The sequence below is a fragment of the Octopus bimaculoides genome, chromosome 6 (genome assembly GCF_046866305.1).
Source record: "Octopus bimaculoides isolate indiv1 chromosome 6, ASM4686630v1, whole genome shotgun sequence".
Classification (NCBI taxonomy): Eukaryota; Metazoa; Mollusca; class Cephalopoda; order Octopoda; family Octopodidae; genus Octopus; species Octopus bimaculoides.
Window position 1 is genome coordinate 65829407 of NC_142933.1, and position 23759 is coordinate 65853165.

A 23759-nucleotide genomic window follows, 5' to 3' on the forward strand; every position below is an offset into this window, starting at 1 on the left:
ATGTTGAGTTAAAGGCTGCAAACCATTAACAATATACATATACATGCATACATACATGTGTGTTATGTATAAGTTCATCTGAGATAGAATTTTGTCGGTTAATAAGCTGAATTAAATAAAAAATACAAATTCATATTCAGTTTAAATACACATGTAGTTACATGTATGCGCCTGTGTGTAAGTATGTATGTCATAGAGGCAAGCATGCTTGACCAAATCAAAATGATTGTCCCATAATTGTGAGGTTTGAGGTTTGATTTCACTTTGTAGCATCATTATTAGGTGTCTTATATCATAGCTTTGGATCAATGCAATATTTGAGAATGAAGCCAGCATTGGATACATTGTCATATCTGTATTGATATCATCAAATTCTTAGAAAGTTTAGTGTATGTGTGTGTGTGTGTGTGTAAATAGACACAAGGTTGTAAACTTTTATATATTTATTTCATATTAACATTCAAATATAATATAGTTTAATATAAGATAATAACATACAGAATTTAAAATGAATTTAGATGTATGTATATGATACATATAAAATACAAAGCCACATCAAAAATCCAAATCCAAAATCTGGAGAAAAAAATGGAAAAAGAAGAACAAGGAAAGAATAAGAAAGAAAAAAAGGAGAGTAAAAAAATAAAGAAAAAGGAAAACATCAATCCAAAACAAAGTGCCTCATTTGGTCGCAAACTACAAGGTTCAATGGAACCTACTGAAGCAGTCCAACATACTCGTGGCATTACCACAGGTGATGGCGAAGATAAGGCATTGAAACAGCCAAGCACTCTTACAGGCATCACCTGACATCTTGGTAAGGTAAGCCACCAACAATGTCGAGAACTTGCCCAACCCCACCAAACGTCTCAAATGCAACAGGCTGGAATAGATAGTTCACTGACAGGTCCTGATACATAAAGATTTTGTTCTGTTCAGCAATGGAAGCAGTGACCCTCCCATTCACCACAGCATCCAGGATGTGGTGGGAAGAAGTGGAGTCATAGACTGTGATGTCCCAGTTGAATCACTTATTTCTTACTTAGGGATAAATGGTAAGGCCATCTGGTCTCTTCCCATCACTTCTGGATAATTCTGCTGGCTCCAGAACTGAGGAGATATTAACCTGAGCCAGGGCCTGCTTAATGATTAAGTTTAGCTTGGTGTAATGAGCGAAACAACCAGCATTTAGGTGACAAGACAAACCATGAAGACCTATGAAGTTGAGGGGCCTACCACAGCAACATTTCAGTCTCTGATAGATGTTGTCTCCCACTCTGAGTGTGATGGAGATGCAGAGCTCATCTAGACTGAGTAGACCACCAATGTTGGCTGCAGGCAAGGCATCAACCCAGTCCCCCAAGAATTTTACACTAGTAGAAAGTAGGCAACATCTTGGAAATTGATCAGATTGATCAAGGAGTTGAAAGTTGCACTTGAGCGCAGATTGTCCTATACTCTCTGCCTCCATCTATCTTCAATTGTAACAGGAACTAACAAACTCAGTTCTCTCCATTGTAAGAGAGCTTTATCCATCTTCCTGTTGGAACTAGTCTATGTTGGAGAGGAGAAGATGTTACCTTCTAAAGGGGAGCAAGCATGGATGGGAGAAAGAAAACAAGGAAGAAATAGAGACAAGCACTTATGTAGACTTGGGTCCTCAAACCATTTGGGTAAAGCCTGTCACAGGACTCTAGAGTCTGACATTTGAGTTAGAAAAATGACAAGAATCTATAAGAAGGACTAACTCTGAGAAAATACAATAACTTAGAAATTGTCAAGTAATTCCTAAGTATAAAAAGCCTTGGTGGGGCTCAATTATCTCAAGGTTTTTTTAAAAGTTGTTCAATTACCTCAAGGCTTTATAAAAGTTAGCCATCTTGAATTGAAAGATTGACTTGAAAGCTCAGTCAGTAACTGGGGCTTCAAGAGAGCAACATGCTGATAAAGGAGGAACTGCAAGTGAGGGGAAAGAGTCTGTAAACAGGTTTACAGTCTGCTGATGTGAAGCTGGATAGTTGAGGAGCCAGAGCTCGCATTTGGAACTGTTAACACTAAGGCTCCTATGACCAAGTTCCTGAATCATTGTCCTTGCAGTTGCAAGGACTTTATCAGGAGGGATCCCCAAACAAGCAACATCAAGATACCAGACATTCAAGTCCAGGCCAGCTTCCATCTGGGTAACATCATTAATACCCAGTGCAAACGGAGCAGGTCTAAATGGGTCACCCTGTTGGACAGCAGAGGCAGATGAGATGGTTACCAAAGGAGAGGTAGGAGGGCTCCCAGTAAGCTTGCCAAGCAAAATGATAGAGCTGTAGGACATTCTCCTTTACTGCAGTGTGGATGAATCCCCAGGATTAGTACAGATGTTTACATCAGTTTAAGTACTTGACTGACACTCACCATTTTGGCAGCTTAGGGATAAATGGCAAAGTCGACCTAAGTGCTGTTTGAACTTAAAACATAAATAATCACAGACACGCATGCTTGTGTGTGTGTGTGTGTGTGTGTGTGTATGTATATATTTCTGTATGTATGAATGTTATATATATATATATATATCATGTATGTGTGTGTGGGGAGAATGTATACAATTGGTACTTTCCTATCACTGACAGCAATTTTTTTACTAAAGGATTTGTAAATAAACTATTAAGCAATTTCATATATACATATATATACTATGTGTATGTGTGTGTGCGTATATATATGTATATATATATATATATATATATATATATATATATATATATATATATATACATATATATATACATATATATATATATATATATGGCGTACACGACATGGGAATTCAGCCGGGGCATCGGTTCAGGGCCTGGAGCCCTAAGGACGGGTCCGGGCATTCAAGAAGGGTCCTTCTGAATATTTGACAAGAAGTGGAGAGGCCCCACCCGCTTCCAGGATAAAGCCCAACGGCAACTTCGGCCTACTCAGAAAAATTTCACTTTCTCATATATATTATATATAATGTGCTACGATACGATATGATGTAACTTTGGAGACGGTTGCTGTCCGCTTGGACCGAGAAGGCTTATGACGAAAGACACTTAAGTATTACCATCCGTTTTTTTATTATTATTATTACTTAAGAGAATAGTGTACCCTTGTCAATCTTTACCAATGTTTAAATTATATTTTTTATTATTTGTTTGTTTTTGCTTAAGATGTTAAAATATGGTTTGAGGGAGATTTGACGATGATCATGAATGTGACAATGTGACTGAGATAGACAAAAAGTAAAGTGAGAGAGAAAGAGTAAAAGAAAGAGAGTGAGAGACAAAAAAACTGAGTGACAGACAGAGACTTGTGTAATTGGACAGAAATGACGTCAAAATTTTAAAATAACTCACGATTGCACCACATCCGTGTTTGTATTTTTACTGTTTAGAAGTATAAGAACTACCGAAGGTAACACACGTTTTTCCATTTTCTCCCCGTTTTTCATTATTATTTTCTTATTATTTTGGGGGTTTCGATCTAATTGGATTAGCATTTTAGCAATATTGTTTAATGACACATAACTTCACCCGCCCCGAAAAAGAAAACTTTTTTTTTTTCGTATTGTTATTGAATTTACTGATATGTTTCCAAACACTTGAAATTATATACTTCGTTCATTCGCCTATATTTTCCTCATTTTCCTTCTCTTTCATGCCATTTAGTCTATACTCCGTTTACTCGATGTAGTAATTCTAAATTGTCATTTCAAAAAAAAAAAAAAAAAAGATCGCCATGTGTGTATATATATGTATGGAGAGAATTGGATGTATGAAAAATTTATTTGTATGTTAAAAAATGTTGAAAAATTTCTTTTTAAAACATTACAATGCAAATAAATTGATTATAAGTTATAAAGCTCGAAAAGAATTTTAAAATGAATCTACATATGCTTCTCTGCTATCCCCTAGTTAAATAGAAATTATAAGTATTTGGTCATGATTTTTTATAGCATTTAACCAAATGCTTAGAATTTCTAATTAACTAGGGAATATCACAGAAACATATGTAGGTATTTTCTTTTTAATTCTTTTTGAGCTTTACAACTTATGATCAATTTATTTGTATTGTAATGTTTTAAAAAGAAATTTTTCATCATTTTTTTAGCACAAATAAATTTTTCATACATCCAATTCTCTCCATTTTCTTAACTTCAATATTAACAATATATATAATTACAATAATCCGTAACACATACAAGTGACTTTCGCATTATATGATAGAGATTAACCAGTGGAATTTCTTGGATTACATGATCCCTAAGGAGGTTATAACTCCCTCGAATTGATTATATATATATATATATATATATATATATATATATATATATATATATATATATGAGCAGGTGGTCACGGTTGTTACAGCGTTTGATGATTAGATCAGACCATAACTCTGTGTGTGTGTGTGTGTACTTATTTTGTGAAAAGGTTTTGTTAACCATTTTTGAGAAATATAGAAACATGCAGTTTTTTTTTTATTCACTTGTTTATTTAAACACCGAAATCACTAATCCGCCTCCCGGCCGCCCGATCAACATCTAACTTCGTCTAAAACCTATGTTAGTTGTTCCTCAAAGGCTTCAAATAATGGAACAGTGTCATTAACCAAATCGTAAATGCGCGACGAATTTCTTTTGACGCATTTCAGTACTCACCAAAAGTGTAAGTGGGTGTAATTGTTATGACTTTTCCATGCTGTCATTGTAACAGCTTCAACACACGATCTCTCAAGCAAGTTGTGTAAAAAATACAACTCCAAAATTATAGATAATAATCGTTTTTATTAAGTACATTTATTTCTTGTTTCACCACCCACTTTTTTTGTTGTTGTCATTGCCCGCATCGTCTTGCTTGCTCGCTCACCGACAGCGAAAACCGGTCAACTTACTGTTGTGTATATTGTACAGTTGTAGAACGGGGGCATTTTATCTTGCCGTCGCTCTATATAAGCTATCCCGTGCGTGAAGAACTACACACACACACGAATTATTAGCTGTGAAGCAACATAAGTAACTGAAGTGTTCCAAAACATTTGTCAAGCCAAAATTTCACAAGTTCTTTTTTTGTCTGAAACTCTGTTTTTTTGAGTCTCTTATATAGCTTCACAGTTTATACACACACACACACACACACACACACACACACACACATACATATATAGATTCACTCGCACATGCATGCGCACACATGTATGTATATATATATGTATGGGTCGAAACGTTAAAGACTTTCACTTCCCGAGCGTTAAACTAATACATCTGTTTGTGCCCTACACCACCTGTCTTCGTCTTTTGCCTTTTTTTGTGAATCCCCCCCCCTATATATATATATATGTATATATATATATATATATATATATAATGTGCCGGCGGCACGTAAAAAGCACCATCCGATCGTGGTCGATACCAGCTTCTCTGGCCCCTGTGCCGGTGGCACGTAAAAAGCACGCACTACACTCTCGGAGTGGTTGGCGTTAGGAAGGGCATCCATCTGTAGTAACACTGCTAGATCAGATTGGGGCCTGGTGCAGCCTCCTGGGGGAAGCCAGACCCCAGTCGAACCGTCAAACCCATGCCAGCATGGAAAACGGACGTTAAACGATGATGATGATGTTATATATATATATATATATATATATATATATATATATATATGTGTGTGTGTGTATATATATGTGTGTGTGTATATATATGTGTGTGTGTATATATATGTGTGTGTGTATATATGTATGTATATGTGTATATATATGTATGTGTATATATATATATGTATGTATATATGTGTGTATATATATGTATGTATATATGTGTGTATATATATGTATGTATATATATGTGTGTGTGTGTATATATATGTGTGTATGTATATATATATATATATATATATATATATATACACATATACACACACATACATATATACACACATATATATTATGCGCACCCACGCGTAGTTCATAATCTAATTTGCATGGAATTTTTTCCCTTCTGACGTAGATATTACAAAACCGTATTAATTGCGTTGTATGAAATATCATGTCGCCACTGTTATATCTTAGATTCATATTCCACCCGAGTCGAGGTGGCCTTTCATCGATGAATACGTACGGTATTGATTATATCGGCTATTACATTTATTCTTATGCAACAAATTGCTTGTGTCGACACGATGTTCGTAGAGAAGAGACGGAGGAGGGGAGATGTTTAACGCATTAACGAACCTTATAACATTTTCTGCTGTACGAGTGTCCAGCGAAATCACTATCATCTTGCTTTCAACACAGAATTAAATAGTGAAGTATCGAGTTAAGAAATGTGTTGTTTGCTTTTATTAGTACCCGTGTACCAACCAACACCACCGACCTATTTCTCCATTACGTCACTCGAGAACGCATCGTTGTTCCGTAGATTACGAAAGTGGGTGTGCTATCGGCATTCGTTAGCGAGTTGACTCGGTTTCGATTCTTGGTTGGACTTATTTGACTTCACGTTGTTAGTGCCTTTTGGAAAGGCATGAACACCACAGTTCGACCATACTTATACATAAAAACAAAATCAGCTATATTACATCATAAAGATCGCAGCAGTTGTTGTTTAGTCTTATTTTAACTGAACAGACGTGATCGAAAATGTTCTAACCATGCTCCCCCCCCCCACTCCGACCGAAAATCTGGCTGCTATTTATAGCAGGTCGAGCAACCTCATAATCTTCGTCAGAGTTGTTTGATTACAGGTTGAGTTGTCCTTATTATCCCAGACATTCTAACCGTGACCATCCTGCCTTTTCAGACAAATTTCAGACTACATTATATCCACTATTGCATATTTTTTTTCAGATGACGGTGAAGTATGATCAGAGAGATGTAGCTGTTGTTATTGCTTATAGTTTATTTTGCGAGCCATCTCTGTTATTTATACCTAGGTCAGCCCTAATGAAACAGACTTCCAACCAAAGACTTTCCAGTGGTGATCGTCCCCATCTTTTTTTCAGACTGTGCTATCCAGAACCATATTATATGACATTGGCTTCCTTATTTTTTTTTTCTCGAAAGGCTGTAGGGTGTACTTTGGGAGAGATTTGATTATTATTTCTAGCGTACTGAGCTGTTGTATGAAAGCTTTCTTGATAGCTTATGTCAATACTGCTGTGATGATGATTATAAAGATTGTGTAGATTACTGAATATGATGAATTTAAAGATTTCAAACTGGACTGATATAAGGCAGATTGAGGCAGTGACCTGTTATCTATCTTGACACTTCTGGTGCTTGCTACACACAACTGAAGAAAAGAAAACTGATTGTCATTTAGTCCCATGTCAAATGTGGTGTTGCAGATCTATGAATCAAATGCATTCCAGCCATGACCATCGTGCCTTTTTATATACCATGCACTACATTGTCAAATGTGTTCTTTGTTTAAAATGGTAAGATGTGATTTGAGGGAATTCAACTGTTTTTTCTAGCAAGTGAAGTGACCACAAAGTAGTTTGTTTGTTGGCTTCTCTTTATCTCTAGGTCAATCTTGATCTCAAGTAGATCTATGATCAAAGCCTTTCCAGTTGTGACCATCTCATCTTTTTGGTTTGTGCTGGGAACACAGGACTACATTATCCAGCATACTTATTCTTTAAGATGGTATAATGTGATTTGAGGGAACTTGGCTGTTATTTCTAGCAGGTTGATCAACTGCATGGAAGCTCCCTCATTGAATTGAGTGACAAGCAGTTAAGCTCTTGGCAAATTGAATTCTTGGTTCAGCGGCAATTTTGGATAAGAGATACAATTAATATCAATCAAATAATTATTGGTAATATCATTGAAACAAATGGAAACAATATAGGGTAGCAGCAACTTTTTAGTCTCCCCACCAAAAAAAACACACACACACACACTGCAAAACTAGGTCTGATAGCATGATAAAATGTATCCAGTCCATGATATAGAGCGATTAGTGATAAGAGGGGTATTTAAACTAAAACCATGTGAAAAATAACAATGAAAATTATGATAGAATTAGCTGGTATTTCTCAGTTGATGTGCATACCATATACAGAAGGATGGTTAGTAGTGACAAGATACTAGTAGACTTGTCCAAATCATACCAGGATGGAGAAAAAACAGATGAACTGATATTGGTTTAATAAGCTATGATTTAAAAAAGTAATTGCCTTTGTGCCTAGTTAGAAAAAATGAATAACTATTTAACAATCACAAACATTAGTTGTTCCTTCCTCATTCTATTAATTATAAAGACTGTTCTACATGTCAAAAGAAATGAATAGTTACTAGTCAGTAAAGAAACCTGTACAGCATCATTCAACCTGCTAGAAATAAGTCAAATCTACCTCAATATTCAAGAATCTTGAAAAGAGGACATGGTGGAATTTTAGCTTAAGTACCCTATATAATCCCTCATAACGTTTTTATGTTTTGGAATTTTTAGAAATTTTTTGTTAATTTGTGTTCTGCACTTGGGAATTCAAGTGATTATAAAAAAAAAAACAGGCTTAAAAAAAAAAATTTGAACTCTCTTCTCTTCCCCCCACCACATAAATCCTAAAGTTCCACTATTTTTCGAATTTTTCTTTTTTTAAATCAGAGTTGAAAATATGGACAGTCTGAATTGTTTTCCTAAATCCCAGCAATGGCCCACCCTAGGTGCATCATCATTCCATTAAATGTATTTATGACAAGAAAAATATAGAAAAACATCAAGTGTCAGAGTAACAACAAAATTAGGAAGGTATCAGGTGGTCGTGAGTTGTGCTAAAAATAACAGCTAAATCGCCCTTAAATCACACAAAAAATCTTTTTTTCATTTATCATGAATTCCTGTGTGTAGAACACAAATTTGCAAAAATTTCCTGAAAATTCCCCAAAATAAAAGTGTTATGAGGGATTATATGGGGTGCTTAAACCAGAATTCGGTTGAGCATACTTACGTATTGAAGATGATATAGTCCTACATACACTATACCTAAAAAGAGTATGACTGAATGATTAAAGCTTAAGTGCTTTTGATATGAGACATGTTCAATCATAGGCTGACAAATTGATTTGGTTTTTATAGAAAAGGAAAATGGTGCATTAGGTATATGGATATCACAACTTCCCTTTTGTTATGATGACTTTATGCTTTGTCAAAATAAAAAGAAAACAAAAATATATTTAAACACTGTTCTAAATTTTAATTTAATTTTTTGTTTTTTCTTCAGGGCAGGGGAAGACGTGTTGCACTAGGCACTTGTGTCTAGCCTTGTTGTTTAGGGCAACAGTAGGCAGTCTGTTTGGATCAGGTTAGCTAACATCAGTTAGTCACCAGATACAACAGTCTGAACAACCCCTTCAGGTTGAAAGGAACAAAAGTGAAAAAAGAAGGAAGCAAAATAGCTGCAAGTAATACTTTTGTTATTGACAACACGGAACTATTTACTAATTTAATCATGCAGTCACAAGACAACACTCATCTTGAATGCCAAGACCAATCCACAAATCTTCAAACTGACGTTGTTGATGATATATTCCAGATATTTGATACCTCCCCAACAGCTGAAACCCCAGTGATTGACACATCTTATTTAACCACGTACAGTATCGAAGATGAATGGCCTATTTAACAGAGGTAAGTGTAACCTATCAAAATTGCTTGAGATGATTGACTCCTCTCATTTGTAGTTCCTTTTTTGTTTTTTCATATTATTGACAGACAAATTGATTGATTGATTGTTACGATTTATAAAGCCATTTTATTCAATTACTAGTTCCAATCATTGGACTCACAACTGTATTAAGATTTGTAGACTCCTTGACTACAAGTACTGTGAGATCCCTAGTAATATCTTCAATAACTTTACACTTAGGCGTTGGATGCCCTACAACACTTTATACCCATGCCTAAATGTGGCACTGATTGGTCTACAGTCAAACTGCAACACCATCATCAAGTGTGTAGTTGATCAGATCAACCCCAGTTCTTATTTCAGTCTTATACTTACTTTATTAAAATATATTTGTCAAACTGTTAAGATATGGGATGTGAGCATAAGCATACATGCACTCTCACTCACACACACACACACACACGACAAACCTCTGCATATTTTCCGTCTCCAAATTCCACCCACAAAATATTGGTCTATGTGAAGCTATAGTAGAAGACACTTGCATAAAGGGCTTAGTACTGATATTAATTCCATGCTTAGAAAGAAAACTTGATAATCGCACAACCAAGTCTGTGCCTATTTTTGTTCATGTTTTATGTGTTTTTTCCCCACCAGGTTCAAGCCCAAATACAAAACTCAGATCTTTTGATGTTGAAGAGAATCTCTTAACAGAACAGTTCCCTTCAGACCTGGACAGCTTGTTACTTTCAAATGACATATCCAAACTCCTTCTACCACTGGATGCTGTAAGTGAGAAAAAATTATTTAAACTCTTCATGTTGGAAAGGTTACATATTTGCTAGTGATTTAGTAATCATTTGGAGTTGATAAAAAATGTTTCATAATTATGAGAAGCAATTTGTTGTTCATTTGCAAAATTAAAGATCATTTTAAAATCTGTGTTAGAAAATTATAAAAAAGTTTTATTTACTTTTATAAAAATACCAGTCATCATAATCAGGACCAGCTGATAAAAATCCCTTAAATCACACCCTACTGTCAGAAACAAAAAAGTGAAACACATTGGATAACATAGTCTCAGATACACATTTACTGCAAAAAAGCGAAAAATATGGAATGGTTGTGGCTGAAGTGTCTTTCATCATTACATTATGCTTCCTTCTTTTTAAGCAATATGGCATGATTTGTGTGAAATTTTGTTGTTATTTCTAGAATGGTGAGAACTGTATAAACCTACTGTGTTATATGTATTATGAAATTATTGCATACAGTGCTCAGGTGCTTTTTTGTTAATTATCTCTTTTTAATAAGATCTGCTTTTATAAAAAGAGTGTATGTATGTGTTTATGTGAGTGGACGAGTGGATATGTGTGTTGGCAGTAATATAGAATGTTACATATAGGTAATATTGTTGTGAAAGCAATCAACTTCAACTGGTGTATCATTTCATGTCAACACCAAAGCCCCATGGTTGGGCAGGGATTTGAGCTCTACTGTACTATGGTAGCCCCTTGTATCAGGCACTGATCAGCAGTGGGTCATATTGACTCTGATCCTTAATGAGTACTCTAGTTTACTGACCTTACAAGAATTAAAGGCAAATTTATCCTTTGCATAATTTGAACTCAAAATGTAAAGAGACAGAACAAATACTGCAAGCCATTTTATCTGATGTGCTAAGGAGTCTTCCAATCAACCATCCTCATTGGTTCAATATATGTTCAGTTGATATGGCTGGTGAATGCTGACAGTTTGCTCATATTATAAAAAAGTATTATGGTGAGTGCCTAGACTACAGTTGAGAGAATATATATTCCTGAGCCTCCTCAACTAAAGGATAAAATAATTTTTTAAAGTATTGACAAGAGATCATCAGTCACAACTTCCTTAACTAAAAGGTGAAATAATTTTTTAAAATAGTAATATAAAATTAGTTATTAACAATAAAAGATAGATCTAGGATATTGGATTTTAAGGTGGACACAAGGTATTTTATCTGACTCCCTACTTTACCATTCACCATTCTTCTAAGGCAAAGTTAATATTGAGTAGAAAAGGTATCTTGTTTTACAGTTAAAGAAACAGAATCCAAGAAAACTAATGAAAATCTGTTTTGGCAAAAATTGCATTTATTGGTAGATAAGTAAAATTACTTCAGTTTTTATACTGTTGTGAGGGGAAGTTTCTAATATTTTGATCAAAGTTTTTCTTATGATATAGAGGCGGAATTTTTTTTGTTGGTTAGCGAATGTGCACCTTAAAAACATACAGTATTTAATATCCCTGGCCCTTTGAGATCAAATCTTGCCTGGGTTTTACTTTACTGCTCATCACTCTGAGCTTGAGATAATGAGTACCAGTCAACTGCTGAGGATTGATTTAATCATCTCCACCCTCCTATTAAAATTTGTGGCCTTGAGTCAATGTGTGGAATATTCAGCTATGAGAAATAAATATATAAACAAATTTTTGTACCTTTTGTTTAGTTTGTATTCTTTGAGACCTAATTTCATTCAATAGGTTATAAATAGACATGAGGAAATAGCTTTGAATTTTATATAACAGACTTGTTCATTACTGTGATTGCAAAGTCATGTAATGCTATGTGGGCACATTTATAATATTTTACAAGTGGTTTTTATGAACAAAGTAGTGAGTGTTAAATACCATTATATTTTTACTCTTACTGATTTCAGTTACCTGATTGTGGCACTCGATATAATTTCCACTCTATCTGTGGTTCTAATAAGTTATTCTATATCATCACCACCACTACCACCACCATAATCATCATCATCATCTTTCCATTTTTTCCAAACTGACATGGGTTGGCTGGGTCTCATAACCTGTTATTTTCCATGTCATCCAACACATGCATCAGTAGAGAAACTGGCCAACTTTGTTGTTGCATATTTCTTATAGTGTAGCCTGATTACATGTTATTCTTGTAACTGAACTAGAGACTTCATTTGCAGTCCTTATTTTAAGTTACTGCCCTCCCAAGTTAGGTAACCTGCAATGCAACTTGTGGAGTGCATGTCTTATTTGAATGTTGTGGTTTCTGGGACCAGAAGCCCTTCTACTCAACAACTATTTCACAGCATGTATTTTGTGCACTGACTCTAGAGAACTTGTCCAATGTAACTAGATAAAAGAGTCTCCACTATTTTGTATCAGTTGTTACTTGAAGGTGCTACCTTCCTAGAGTGTTATAATGTGATGCAGTATGCAAAGTCTGTGTCTTGTTGGTACATATTTTTTTTGGCTGAGTCAGTTATAATGAAAATAACATTCCTTATTTTATTTATATAATTTTTTATGACATCTTTGTCATCCTTTAATATCAATCAAAATATTGTTTTTTTTTAATATTTTTGTAGGATTCTTCCCAAAAGTATTTGGATGAGAATATTGCACAAGGTGTAGGTTCTACAGAAACTTCTTTTGATTCAGATCTCCTACTTGATTCGCAAACATCTCTCTTGGAATCAGAGCCACTGTATGAGCATTACTCTGAATTAGATAAGATGCTGGAAATTTTGTCACCTTTAGATGATCAAAAGCTGGAGTTTTACCAGGAGACAAACCAGAAACTAAGTGATACATCTGAAATTGACCCTCTCCTAGAAGTTTACTCTGAACCAATTGGTTATATTGCTTTCCCTGATGCAGAAGAAAAGCTGAAAATTTACCCAACAGTAGATGAGAAACCAAGTCTTTATACAGGGTTAAATCAGAATATAAAGACTTGCCCTATGATAGATCAGAATTCAAAGACTTATCCTCCAACAAATGAAATTCTTGAGGTTTTTCCTGAACAAGGTAAGAAACAAATTACCTCAACCCATCAAAACTCACAAAAAGTATGCCTGAAACAGGTGCCTGAGAATAAAGTTACATTTAAGAGGCAGAGCTACACTCTACCTCATTCATTATTACTGAATAACAGTCATGTAGTAGGTACATCATCATCATCATCATCCACAACAACAACTGTTGAAAACCACAACTGTAGTCCTAATAAGAAGCTTCGTCTAGCAGGTGAAATCTCCAATACAGCCCAAATATCTGTAAGCAATAGACAAATGACAACATCATCTCTCACAGCTGGTGAAATGTCTGCAATTGAGAAATATAATGAAAGGAGAAGACGAAATAATATAGCATCACGCAAATCAAGAGAGAATCGTAAGAAAAAGAATCAAAGTGATTTGAAGGAACTGGAAGAACTTGGTATAAAAAATGAAAATTTGAAGCTGAAAGTCAAAGATCTTGAGGAATGTTTGGAAAAGACAAAAGCAGAATTAGTAAAAGCATTGATGTAAATATCTGGAAGGACTTGAAAGTAAATAATGATTTTACTTACTAAAACGTTGTTGATGTTTTAGATATACTGAATGTTTTTGTGTATCAGTTGGGAGAAGGTTAAACATCACAAATTTTCATTTCTTTCATATAACTATGTAAGAATTTGATATCATGTTATTATTACTGATTGCATTCTAGTGCTTATACAAAAATTGTGACCATCATGAATAATGCACCTATAAAATATTTATGTTACCCAAAGCAGTGAGCTGGCAGAGTTGTTAGCATGTCAGGCAAAAATGCTTAGTGGCATTTCATCCAGCTTTACATTCTGAGTTCGACTTTACCTTTCATCCTTTCAGGGTCGATAAAATAAGTACCAGTTGAACACTGGGGTTGATGACATCAACTTACCCTTTCCCCCAAAATTACAGGCCTTGTACCAAAATTTGAAACTAATATTTATGTCACTGGAGTAGGTGGCCTGTAACATGATTTTGTATAATTTTTTTTCAATTCTGTTTTTGACATTTTTTAAAACTTTATTTTAACTTTAAATATGAAATAACTATAACAAGTAAGATAGCTCCAATTTTGAGAAATTATAATTATAAATGTATATAATTTCAGCAGGGAGTTAAAGATGGTATAAAAGTTTTTAAATTTTAAATTTAACTTCATACATTATTAGGCTGGAAATTTTAGTAATTACATTATTTCTTGTAATGTAACCCTATAAAGTTGACCAGAACTTTATTTATTTTTTGTTTGAGTCACTAGCATTTAAAATTATTTTAATTTCAACATAAAATAAAATCTAGAAAAGAGTGTAATCTTATTTTTGAAAAATCATGATTAGCTGCACATATGTTTAAATAAGTTAAAAAAACAGTGTTGAATATTCAAAATTATAAATGTAATCCTTCTTTAGAATTTTGTATTTGCATTTCTAGCTACAATTTTAAAGATCAATAATTGACCATTAGATATGGATTTTAACTGCTGATTGTTAAACTGCTTATTTTCTGAACTTCAGCTTTTATTCATTTTATTCTTTTATACATTTCAGCCCTACGGCTGTGGTAATGCTGGAGCATTTTTTTATTTTAGTGTTTTTTGTTCAGTTAACCATCCCCTCCAACTTCATGAGAATTTAAGAATAAATTCTTTCAATTTATCAAAGTTGGTTGTAAGAACAGTTACTGAAGTAACTAGTTCTTTGTTGATGCCATTTTTATGAGCTTTTTTTAAAACCAATTCCATTATATTCACGTGATAAATATTTAAGAAAAAGATTACCTTTTCAAAATTCTAATCATGAAAGTTAAAAAAAAAAAAAAACTTGTGAAGGAAATGTTTTCTTCTTATTGTTAAAGAAAAACTGCAATATGTTTGTTACTTTTAATATGAGATATTTCTTGTTATCCTTTAATATGAATGTGGGCAGTGAACTTGCAAAATCATTAGAGCAACAGAAAAAAAAAAATGGTTTGTGATATTTGTCCCACTCTTTATATTCTGAGTTCAAATTTCACCATGATAAACTTTGCCTTTCATCCTTTTGGAGTTGATAAAGTATTGATAATACCAGTAAAATACTGAGGTTGATATAATCGACTAACTCACTCCTTTTAAGATTGTTGGCCTTGTGCCTAAACCAGAAACAATTATCCTTTGATATGGGTGCAATTTTTTTATTTAAGAAACTCTTTCACTCTCTGTCACATTTATTCACAGAGGATAATTTCAGAATGCACGACATAACACACACACATACTGTTTGAAATGTTGCCAAGAAACTCTTTCACCTAGAGAGTAAAATGCATCTTTCACTATCTGTATACAAAATGAATTTAATTCTTATTTATTAATTTAACTCATTCTTTATCAAATACACCTAATTGATATATTAGCACTGCTGCATTTCCAAAGACTGGAAGAACCTGGAACTCTTGTTCTATATTCCCGGTTATTAATGTCTGTTATAATTCCTTCCAGTTATTGCTATTTTTGATTTTTTTTTTTAACTTCAACTTCGATAAAACCTTTTTTTTTTTTTCATTTATATTTTGTACCAGAATATGTGGAAGACATTCTAATTGAGTGGTGTCAATTATCTAAAACAAAACTATATTTATTGATTTAGAAATTGTATAATAAGCAACTGAGTTATTAAGGCAACCAAGAAAAAAATTCTTTGGGTTGAAAGAGTTCAGAATATTAAAAGATGAAGCTAATGATTCCATCCAAAGAAAACAAAAAAAAATACAAAATATTTTCTCCGTTTTTTGGAGGACTTTTGTAAATAATTGAAAAAATAATAATAATAAAAAAATAAAAGTACTTGTTTATATTGGTTGGGGATGAAATTTTAATTTAAAACAAGAAAAAACACTAACTACCTGATTAAGTTTTATATTTTTCATGATTTAAGTCTTTCTGAATTTTTAATTATTTTAAATTTTAGTTCTGAATTTTTACATTTCAGATTAAGGTTAACCAAAATACTGTCAGATTAAAAATAATCTAAAATAATGATGATGACAATAATAATAATCACAAAATTATGAATTTTTTTCATTCAATTCAAATTGCAAAGTCTTTACTTTAAAATGAATACATTTAATGCAAATAAAGTTAACAGTTTAAAATTCTGATAGAAATTTATTATTCTAGTATTTAGTATTTCTGTTTTGAGATAAAAAAATGTTGGAAATAATATCAGTTATATGATACTGTTTACATTATATATATATATATATATATATATAAAATAAAGTTTTTTCAAGTAAGTTTTGATTGTTGTATTTTTATTCTACCATCATTCTTATCATAATTTTATTTATTTATTTTTTTCCAGTTATAATTCACATATTATAACTGGATATGTGAATTAAATTTGGGATAAATTAAAAATAAAAAGAACAAATTCAAGCCATGGCTGTGTTTTTAAGAAATTTGTTTTGCAACCACGTGGTTTTGGTTTCAATCTCATGTTGCAGTACTTTGGTCAAGCATCTTCTTGGGGAAGGAGAGTCTTCCTCGTGTGGACCCAGCTATCAAAGTTGACAGCAGTTTGATAGATAAAGCAATTAAGCATATGAAGACAAAGAAAGTCCCTGGTCCATCAGGAGTTACTACCAAGATGCTTAAAATATCTGGTGGAGTGGGACACAACTTAATCACCTGTATAATCAGATTGTCCAGGAAGGTATCATACTCAATGACTGGTATTGAAGCATTATAGTCAACTGCTACAAAGGAAAGTTACAGAAAGGATCATAGCTCAACTAATTATGAAAGAATTAGCCTGAATGAGATGCAGTTTAGTTTTGTGCCATAGAGAAGCACTGCTGATGCTACCATTTTTTGTAAGACAACTGTAGGGGAAGCATTTAACCAAAAATAAACCTCCATACTTCCCATTTGTCAACTTAGAGAAAATCTTTGACAGGGTCCCTTGCTCTCTCATCTGGTAGTTACTATGGAAGCTAGAGATACTTGAATGGCTGGTGAGAGCTGTCCAAGCCATGTACAGGAGTGCAGTAAGATGAGTAGAGCAATGAATTTACTTAGCAGGTAGGAGTTCATCAGGGCTCAATTCTCAGCCCCATCATATTTATCATAGTCCTCTAAGTCATGATGGAAGAGTTTAAGACTGGTTACCTATGGAAGCTTCTCTATGCTGATGACCTTATTCTTAAAGCTGAATCTATAGTAGAATTAGAGAAGAAATTTCAGATGTGGAAGCAGAAGTAGGAAAACTGACAAATTGCTAATCCTTTCAGGAAGATGGTTTTGCTCAATGTGTAGAAAAAGATGTAAGTAGAAATTCTGTACATTGTACCAGCGCAAGATATGGACACATTAGAGGTACAGTGAGAGGTTAAAAGAGAAAATAGTATATGTGGCACATGTGCAAAAACAGTAAATACTAAGAAGACACAGGAAATAGGTTTTCTCATATGCTTTAGGGAATCTTTAGAGGTAGTAGACAGTTTGTGATACCTTGGTGACCTAATTAGCACTGGAGGAAGGTACTCTGAAAGTGTAGTTGCTAGAATAAGAACTGGCTAGAGAAGGTGCAGAAAACTATTACCTCTGCTGGCAATAAAGGGCATCTCTGAAAGAAATGTGAGCTGTGAATACAGAAGACGTAAAGGCTTGAAAGAATGAAGCTAGCATGTTCTGCTAGGTATACAATATATGACAAAATGTAAATGTAGTAAAAGAAAAATTGGCATAAAATGTATCAGAAGTAGTGGACAAGCGAGAAAGCTGCACTGGTATGGTCATGTGGTGTGTATCAATGAGGACAGCTGCTTAAAAGAAGTGCGAAATGTGGATGGAAACCATGGAAGAGGAAAACTTGGAACAAAGTGGTGAAAAATAACCTTCAGATGCTGAACATCAGAGAAGAGATGACAAAGAATTGAAATGATTGGCAATTTGCTGTGCTTGAGCAGACAGTCCACCTAAGTAAAACTGAGCTCCTAAAAGGCATTCATTTATGTCTATGTCCTTGACAAAATTCTCATCAAGAACCCTTCTTCCTCCACCCATGTTCACCACACACTGCATTCCTCTCTTCTCTTGCAAACTTACCTGCTCACTCACCCTATCCAATCTTCTTTATCACTTTATATACTACCACACCATGTAACTTAAAGGTTTGTCTTAACACATCCTCACCATCTTGTCTTTCTCCCTCTTTTTTCAATTGGAACAGCCATATATCTCCTCTACAGCAAAACTTCTTTTATAGTCCCTCTATCATATACTAACTTTTCATCACCTGGCACAAAGCCACCTCTCAATAATTATTCCTCTACCTCCTAGTTGAGGGTTCTTCTGTTGCAAGTTACTTGGTGACCTTGCTGGTGATGGAGGCCACATCAAAAGTACCCTGTAAAGTGGTTAGTGTTAGGAAGGGCATCCAGTCAAAGAAACAATGCCAAAGCAGACAGTAGAGCTTGGTACAGTCATCAGACTTGCCAGCTCCTATCGAACAGTCCAACCCATGCCAGCATGGAAGGCAGATGTTAAATGATACTGGCTACAGGCATGTAGATGTAGCTATAAGCACAGACATGACTGTATGATTAAGAAATTTGCTTTCCAGCCACATGGTTTGAGGTTCAGTTTCAGTGCATGGCACATTGAGAGTGGGTGGGTGTTCTACTATAGCTCCAGGCCAACTGAAGCCTTGTAAGTGGATCTGGATCTGGTTGATGGAAACTGAAAGAAGCCCATCATGTACATATATTTATAGGTGTGTGTATCTGTGTCTCTTTGTCTTAATATGGCATGACAGTTGTGAATGACTTGCTGATATGCAAGTAGAGCCATTCATTTCCAATATTCTGTGTAAACATATCTGGCCATGGAGAAATATTACCATCTTTGGAAACAGGTGGGGGTTGGCAACAGGAAGGAGATCTGGCCGTAGAAAATCTGTCTGACACCTGCAAGCATTGAAAACTGGATGTTAAAATGATGATGATGATACATAAACACACATCTATCTATCTTATATATATTTATTTATATATGTGAAGGCGCATGGCTTAGTGGTTAAGGTGTTGCACTCACAATTGCGAGATTGTGGGTTAGATTCCCAGACTGGACATTGTGTTGTGTTCTTGAGCAAAGCACTTCATTTCACGTTGTTCTGCAGTCATTTCAACATCTGACATGTGGAACCTGTACAGGTAATGTTGGCCTGATGGAGGGAGTGAGCTTATGTCTCCACAAACATTTGATCACTGTAATCAAATCATCTGTGTGGTTGTTTGGCAAGAAATTGTCAAACCCTCATACGTCATCTAACAACGGGAGAGTCCATCATATATATTTATATATGTATATGTATATATATATATATATGTATATATATGTATATATATATATATATATATATATATATATGTATATATATATATATATATATATATATGTATATATATATATATATATATATATATATATATGTATATATATATATATATATATATATGTATATATATATGTATATATATATATATGTATATATATATGTATATATATATATATATATATATATATGTATATATATATATATATATATATATATGTATATATATATATATATATATATATATGTATATATATATATATATATATATATGTATATATATATATATATATATATATATATATGTATATATATATATATATATATATATATATATGTATATATATATATATATATATATATATGTATATATATATATATATATATATATATATATATATATATATATGTATATATATGTATATATATATATATATATATATATATATATATGTATATATATGTATATATATATATATATATATATATATATATATATATACACACACACATGTATGGTTGATGAATGAGTGATGTGGCTTTAGTTCTATTGAAGACATGATGACCTAATTCTGGTACCATAATAAAATGCACCCAGTACATTCTGTAAAATGGTTGATTATAAGATGAGCATCCAGCTATAGAATCCAGGCCAATAGTCAAATGTACAAGCCACATGTGGTCTTCCAGTTCATCTAAAGAGGGTGGTAACTCCCAATAAGAACTGATCTGGTCCCAGCTACAACCTGTCCAATCCTTGCCAAGAGGGTAAACATGTAAAATGAATGAAACATATGAGTCAGAGAAAGATGTAAAATTAGTGTGAAATTTGAAAAAGATGGCAAATTAGCTGAATCATTAGAATGCTGGACAATATGACTTGGCCTTATTTGTACCAGCTGTTTATGTTCCAAGTTCAAATCCTATCATCAAAGTCATCTATTTCTTTCATCTTTCCAGGTATTTTGATAAAATAAAGTACCAGTCCAGAGTAGAACTGTTTAGATCTTCAAACAAAGTGATTTGTTGTATTTGTTTAGATTCTTTATATTCTGAATATCCAGGTAGGTATGGTGAACTTGTCGATATCTGATCAACAAGATGGCATCTTGTGAAAAATATCTGGAAAACCATCTTTGTATTCTTCCACCTCTTCTAAGTTGTACAGACACTCCCTTGTTCTTTTTGCCTTGGGGTATACACTGGGTCAGTGATTGATCTGTTTCAAGTTAGACATATCACCACTAATATTTCAGTAGTATTTGGTTATTATTAAGTGTTAAAAAGCTACATCAAATAGAAAGAACATAAAAAGATACACAAGATAAAAGAGCATTGCATGCTACTGATATGCTTAACCCTTTAGTGTTTGCATTATTCTGCCAAAATTAATGCTTTTTCATTGTTTTGAACTAATCATACATTATCTTGTAGCTATGAGATTTTGATGAGGTAGCTGTTAATTTTTAAAACAATATTGTAGGGTTGGTGTAAGAGACCAGATCTGGCCAGTTTGAACATAAAACAGGCAGAATACTTTTGGCCGGTTTAAATGCTAAAGGGTTAAATTACTATATTTATCTAACTTTAATTTGATATTTTTCTAAATAATGTAATTGAGTGTTTCTGAAATGTCTAGTCCTTGGAGAATTATACTAAAATAGCCAAAAAGAAATTTACTTTGATTGAACTCCAGATACAGTAACTGCACATGATGTGACATAAAAGTCCTTTGGCTTTTCACATGGTCATTTTTACACTTTTTACTCACATGGCTGTGATCAACAATCAATGATCATTCACAAAAAAACAAATTACATGCTAATTAAAACTATTTCTTTTTGCACTTTTCATTTGAGCTCAAACATTAAATTTTAGTCATAATTTGTTTTCTCTTAAAATTCAATCACACTCTCCAATTTTGGTTTATGGTAAGATATCAGTTTATTGAATTTGAAATTTTAAACTGCAAAAATGAAAATAAATTACCTCCCTCCCTATAAAATCCATCTTAAAATTCCAATTCCTGATTAAAAGTCTTTGTTCTTTGACTATTCATACTACTTCCTTTCATGAAAGCACTTAACCCATTTCCTACCAGTGATCTCATATGAGATCACTTAAAAATTACAAATTTCGTAATTATCTGTCAATATTTACACATATCTAACCTTTTTGCTATATCTTCTAGGTATATTTCTCTGATATTCAAATGAGGTTTGCTAATTTTTCACCCAATATCTCGCTTATTTCTATATAAAATGTTATTTTGAAATATTATTTTGATCACTCCAGCGTGTTTCTAAGGCTGTTTTATGCTAGAAATCAAAGTTTCATAAAAAAATTCCAGTTAATAGAATTATGGGAGGTAATGGGTTAATCTAGTGGTTAGGTTATTGACTTATGATTTGAAGGCCACAGATTTAATTCTTGGACTATATGCATTCTTTGGCAAAGTACTTAATTTCATGTTGTTTCAATTGGTTCAGCTGAAAAGAAGCTCCATCTGTTGCAGAGTTGTGCCAAACAGACTATTAACCCCAAATCTTACAAATGCAAGATGTCATTGGTCCTTGAAGGCTAAGGTACACTCGATGATGATGACTACTTCATTTGCATCAGTGCAAATGGTATATCTGAAGTAAATAATTTCTAGCAATTGTTATTGTGGAGTCTCAGTCGTCAGCCAAACAACAAGGCATAACTCACAAAACTCTTATTTTGTATACATACCAAGAATCTGTTTAACTGAGGGCCACACAGGGAACTCCTAGATTCAGTAGTTAATTATACAGAGTGCAGAGATATAGTTTGGACATGTAGACTCTCCACTGTTCAATTAGTCTCTATACATTTATTTAGCCCCAGGTCAACTCTGATTGAGCAGATCTATAATCAAAGGTATTCCACCTATGGCTATCCTGGTTTTCCTCCCATGTTCATTGAATCCAAAACCTTATTACATGTCCTTTTTATAAATTGTCGAGTGAATTGAGTAAGATTTGGCTGCTATTTTTAGCAGGCCAAGTGACCAGGCAGAGGCACTCTCATTGGCTTGCTTGCTATATATCTGATTCTTGTGCTGACTACAGTGGAGGTAAGTAGAGTGGACTCAGCTGGAGTGCGAGAGCTGCTTGTTCTTCAGCAAACACCATTGATGGTGTGAAAATGAGCAACATGTTTGGATGGAAGACAGTGAAGCTATTGATGCTGCAGCTATTTCTGTAAGCATGTGTACTAATGTTTATCTTGTCTGAACAAGAGAGAGTATTTTGAGGATGTTGTTCTAGTAGTAGTCCGAAGTGTTATATATGTTTCTGGAGGAGATATTTCATGTAGTAGTGGGGACTGAAGAATGAAGTTTGAAACAGCAACAAACCAATTCCAATTACATGTCTCATTTTGTTCTATATAATTAATATATGGGTGTGGTTTACACATCTGGTGAAGTGCACTGTTCTTTGTATTGTGGTTCACTGCAGAGATTGGGTGCCCAAAAAGGGTTAGCACCATCCATGGTATATCTAATTCAGAGTTACCAAATTGGGTGACACTACTTTTCAGGATTGCATGTCACTATTATTTTAATCAAGGGTACTTACTACATTGAAATTTTAATTTTAAGCGCTAATATATGCATAAAATAAATGAAAAAAGTTATTCCAAAATTCTGACGACCTTTTTTTTCAATATTTAATTCTGTACATCGCACCTAACACTCTACACACATATATGTATATATATATATTGGGAGGAAGAGAGCCTGCCGTATGTCGACCCAATAGAGGGACCAGCTATCCGAGTTGATAGTACCAGGGTAAATAAAGCAATTAAGAGTATGAAGACAGGGAAAGCCCCCGGCCCATCAGGAATCACTGCAGAGATGCTCAAAATATCTGGCAGTGTTG

The 23759-nt window shown here is 33.7% G+C and overlaps 1 protein-coding gene across 1 annotated transcript; it reads left to right on the forward strand.

Moving 5' to 3' along the window:
* The first annotated feature begins 3294 nt into the window (after window positions 1-3294).
* On the forward strand, window positions 3295-16621 carry LOC106880144 (uncharacterized). Its single transcript, XM_014929979.3, has 4 exons — window positions 3295-3435; window positions 9243-9649; window positions 10305-10435; window positions 13031-16621. Exons 2-4 carry the CDS (start codon window positions 9628-9630, stop codon window positions 13973-13975), a joined length of 1098 nt encoding a protein of 365 aa, XP_014785465.1. The 5' UTR covers window positions 3295-3435; window positions 9243-9627; the 3' UTR covers window positions 13976-16621.
* The last annotated feature ends 7138 nt before the right edge of the window (window positions 16622-23759 follow it).

Coding starts and splice junctions, on each gene's coding strand:
- LOC106880144 (XM_014929979.3), top strand. CDS start 9,628: ATGAATGGCCTATTTAACAGAG. Junction 9,650..10,304: donor GAATGGCCTATTTAACAGAG/GTAAGTGTAACC, acceptor TTTCCCCACCAG/GTTCAAGCCCAAATACAAAA. Junction 10,436..13,030: donor TCCTTCTACCACTGGATGCT/GTAAGTGAGAAA, acceptor ATATTTTTGTAG/GATTCTTCCCAAAAGTATTT.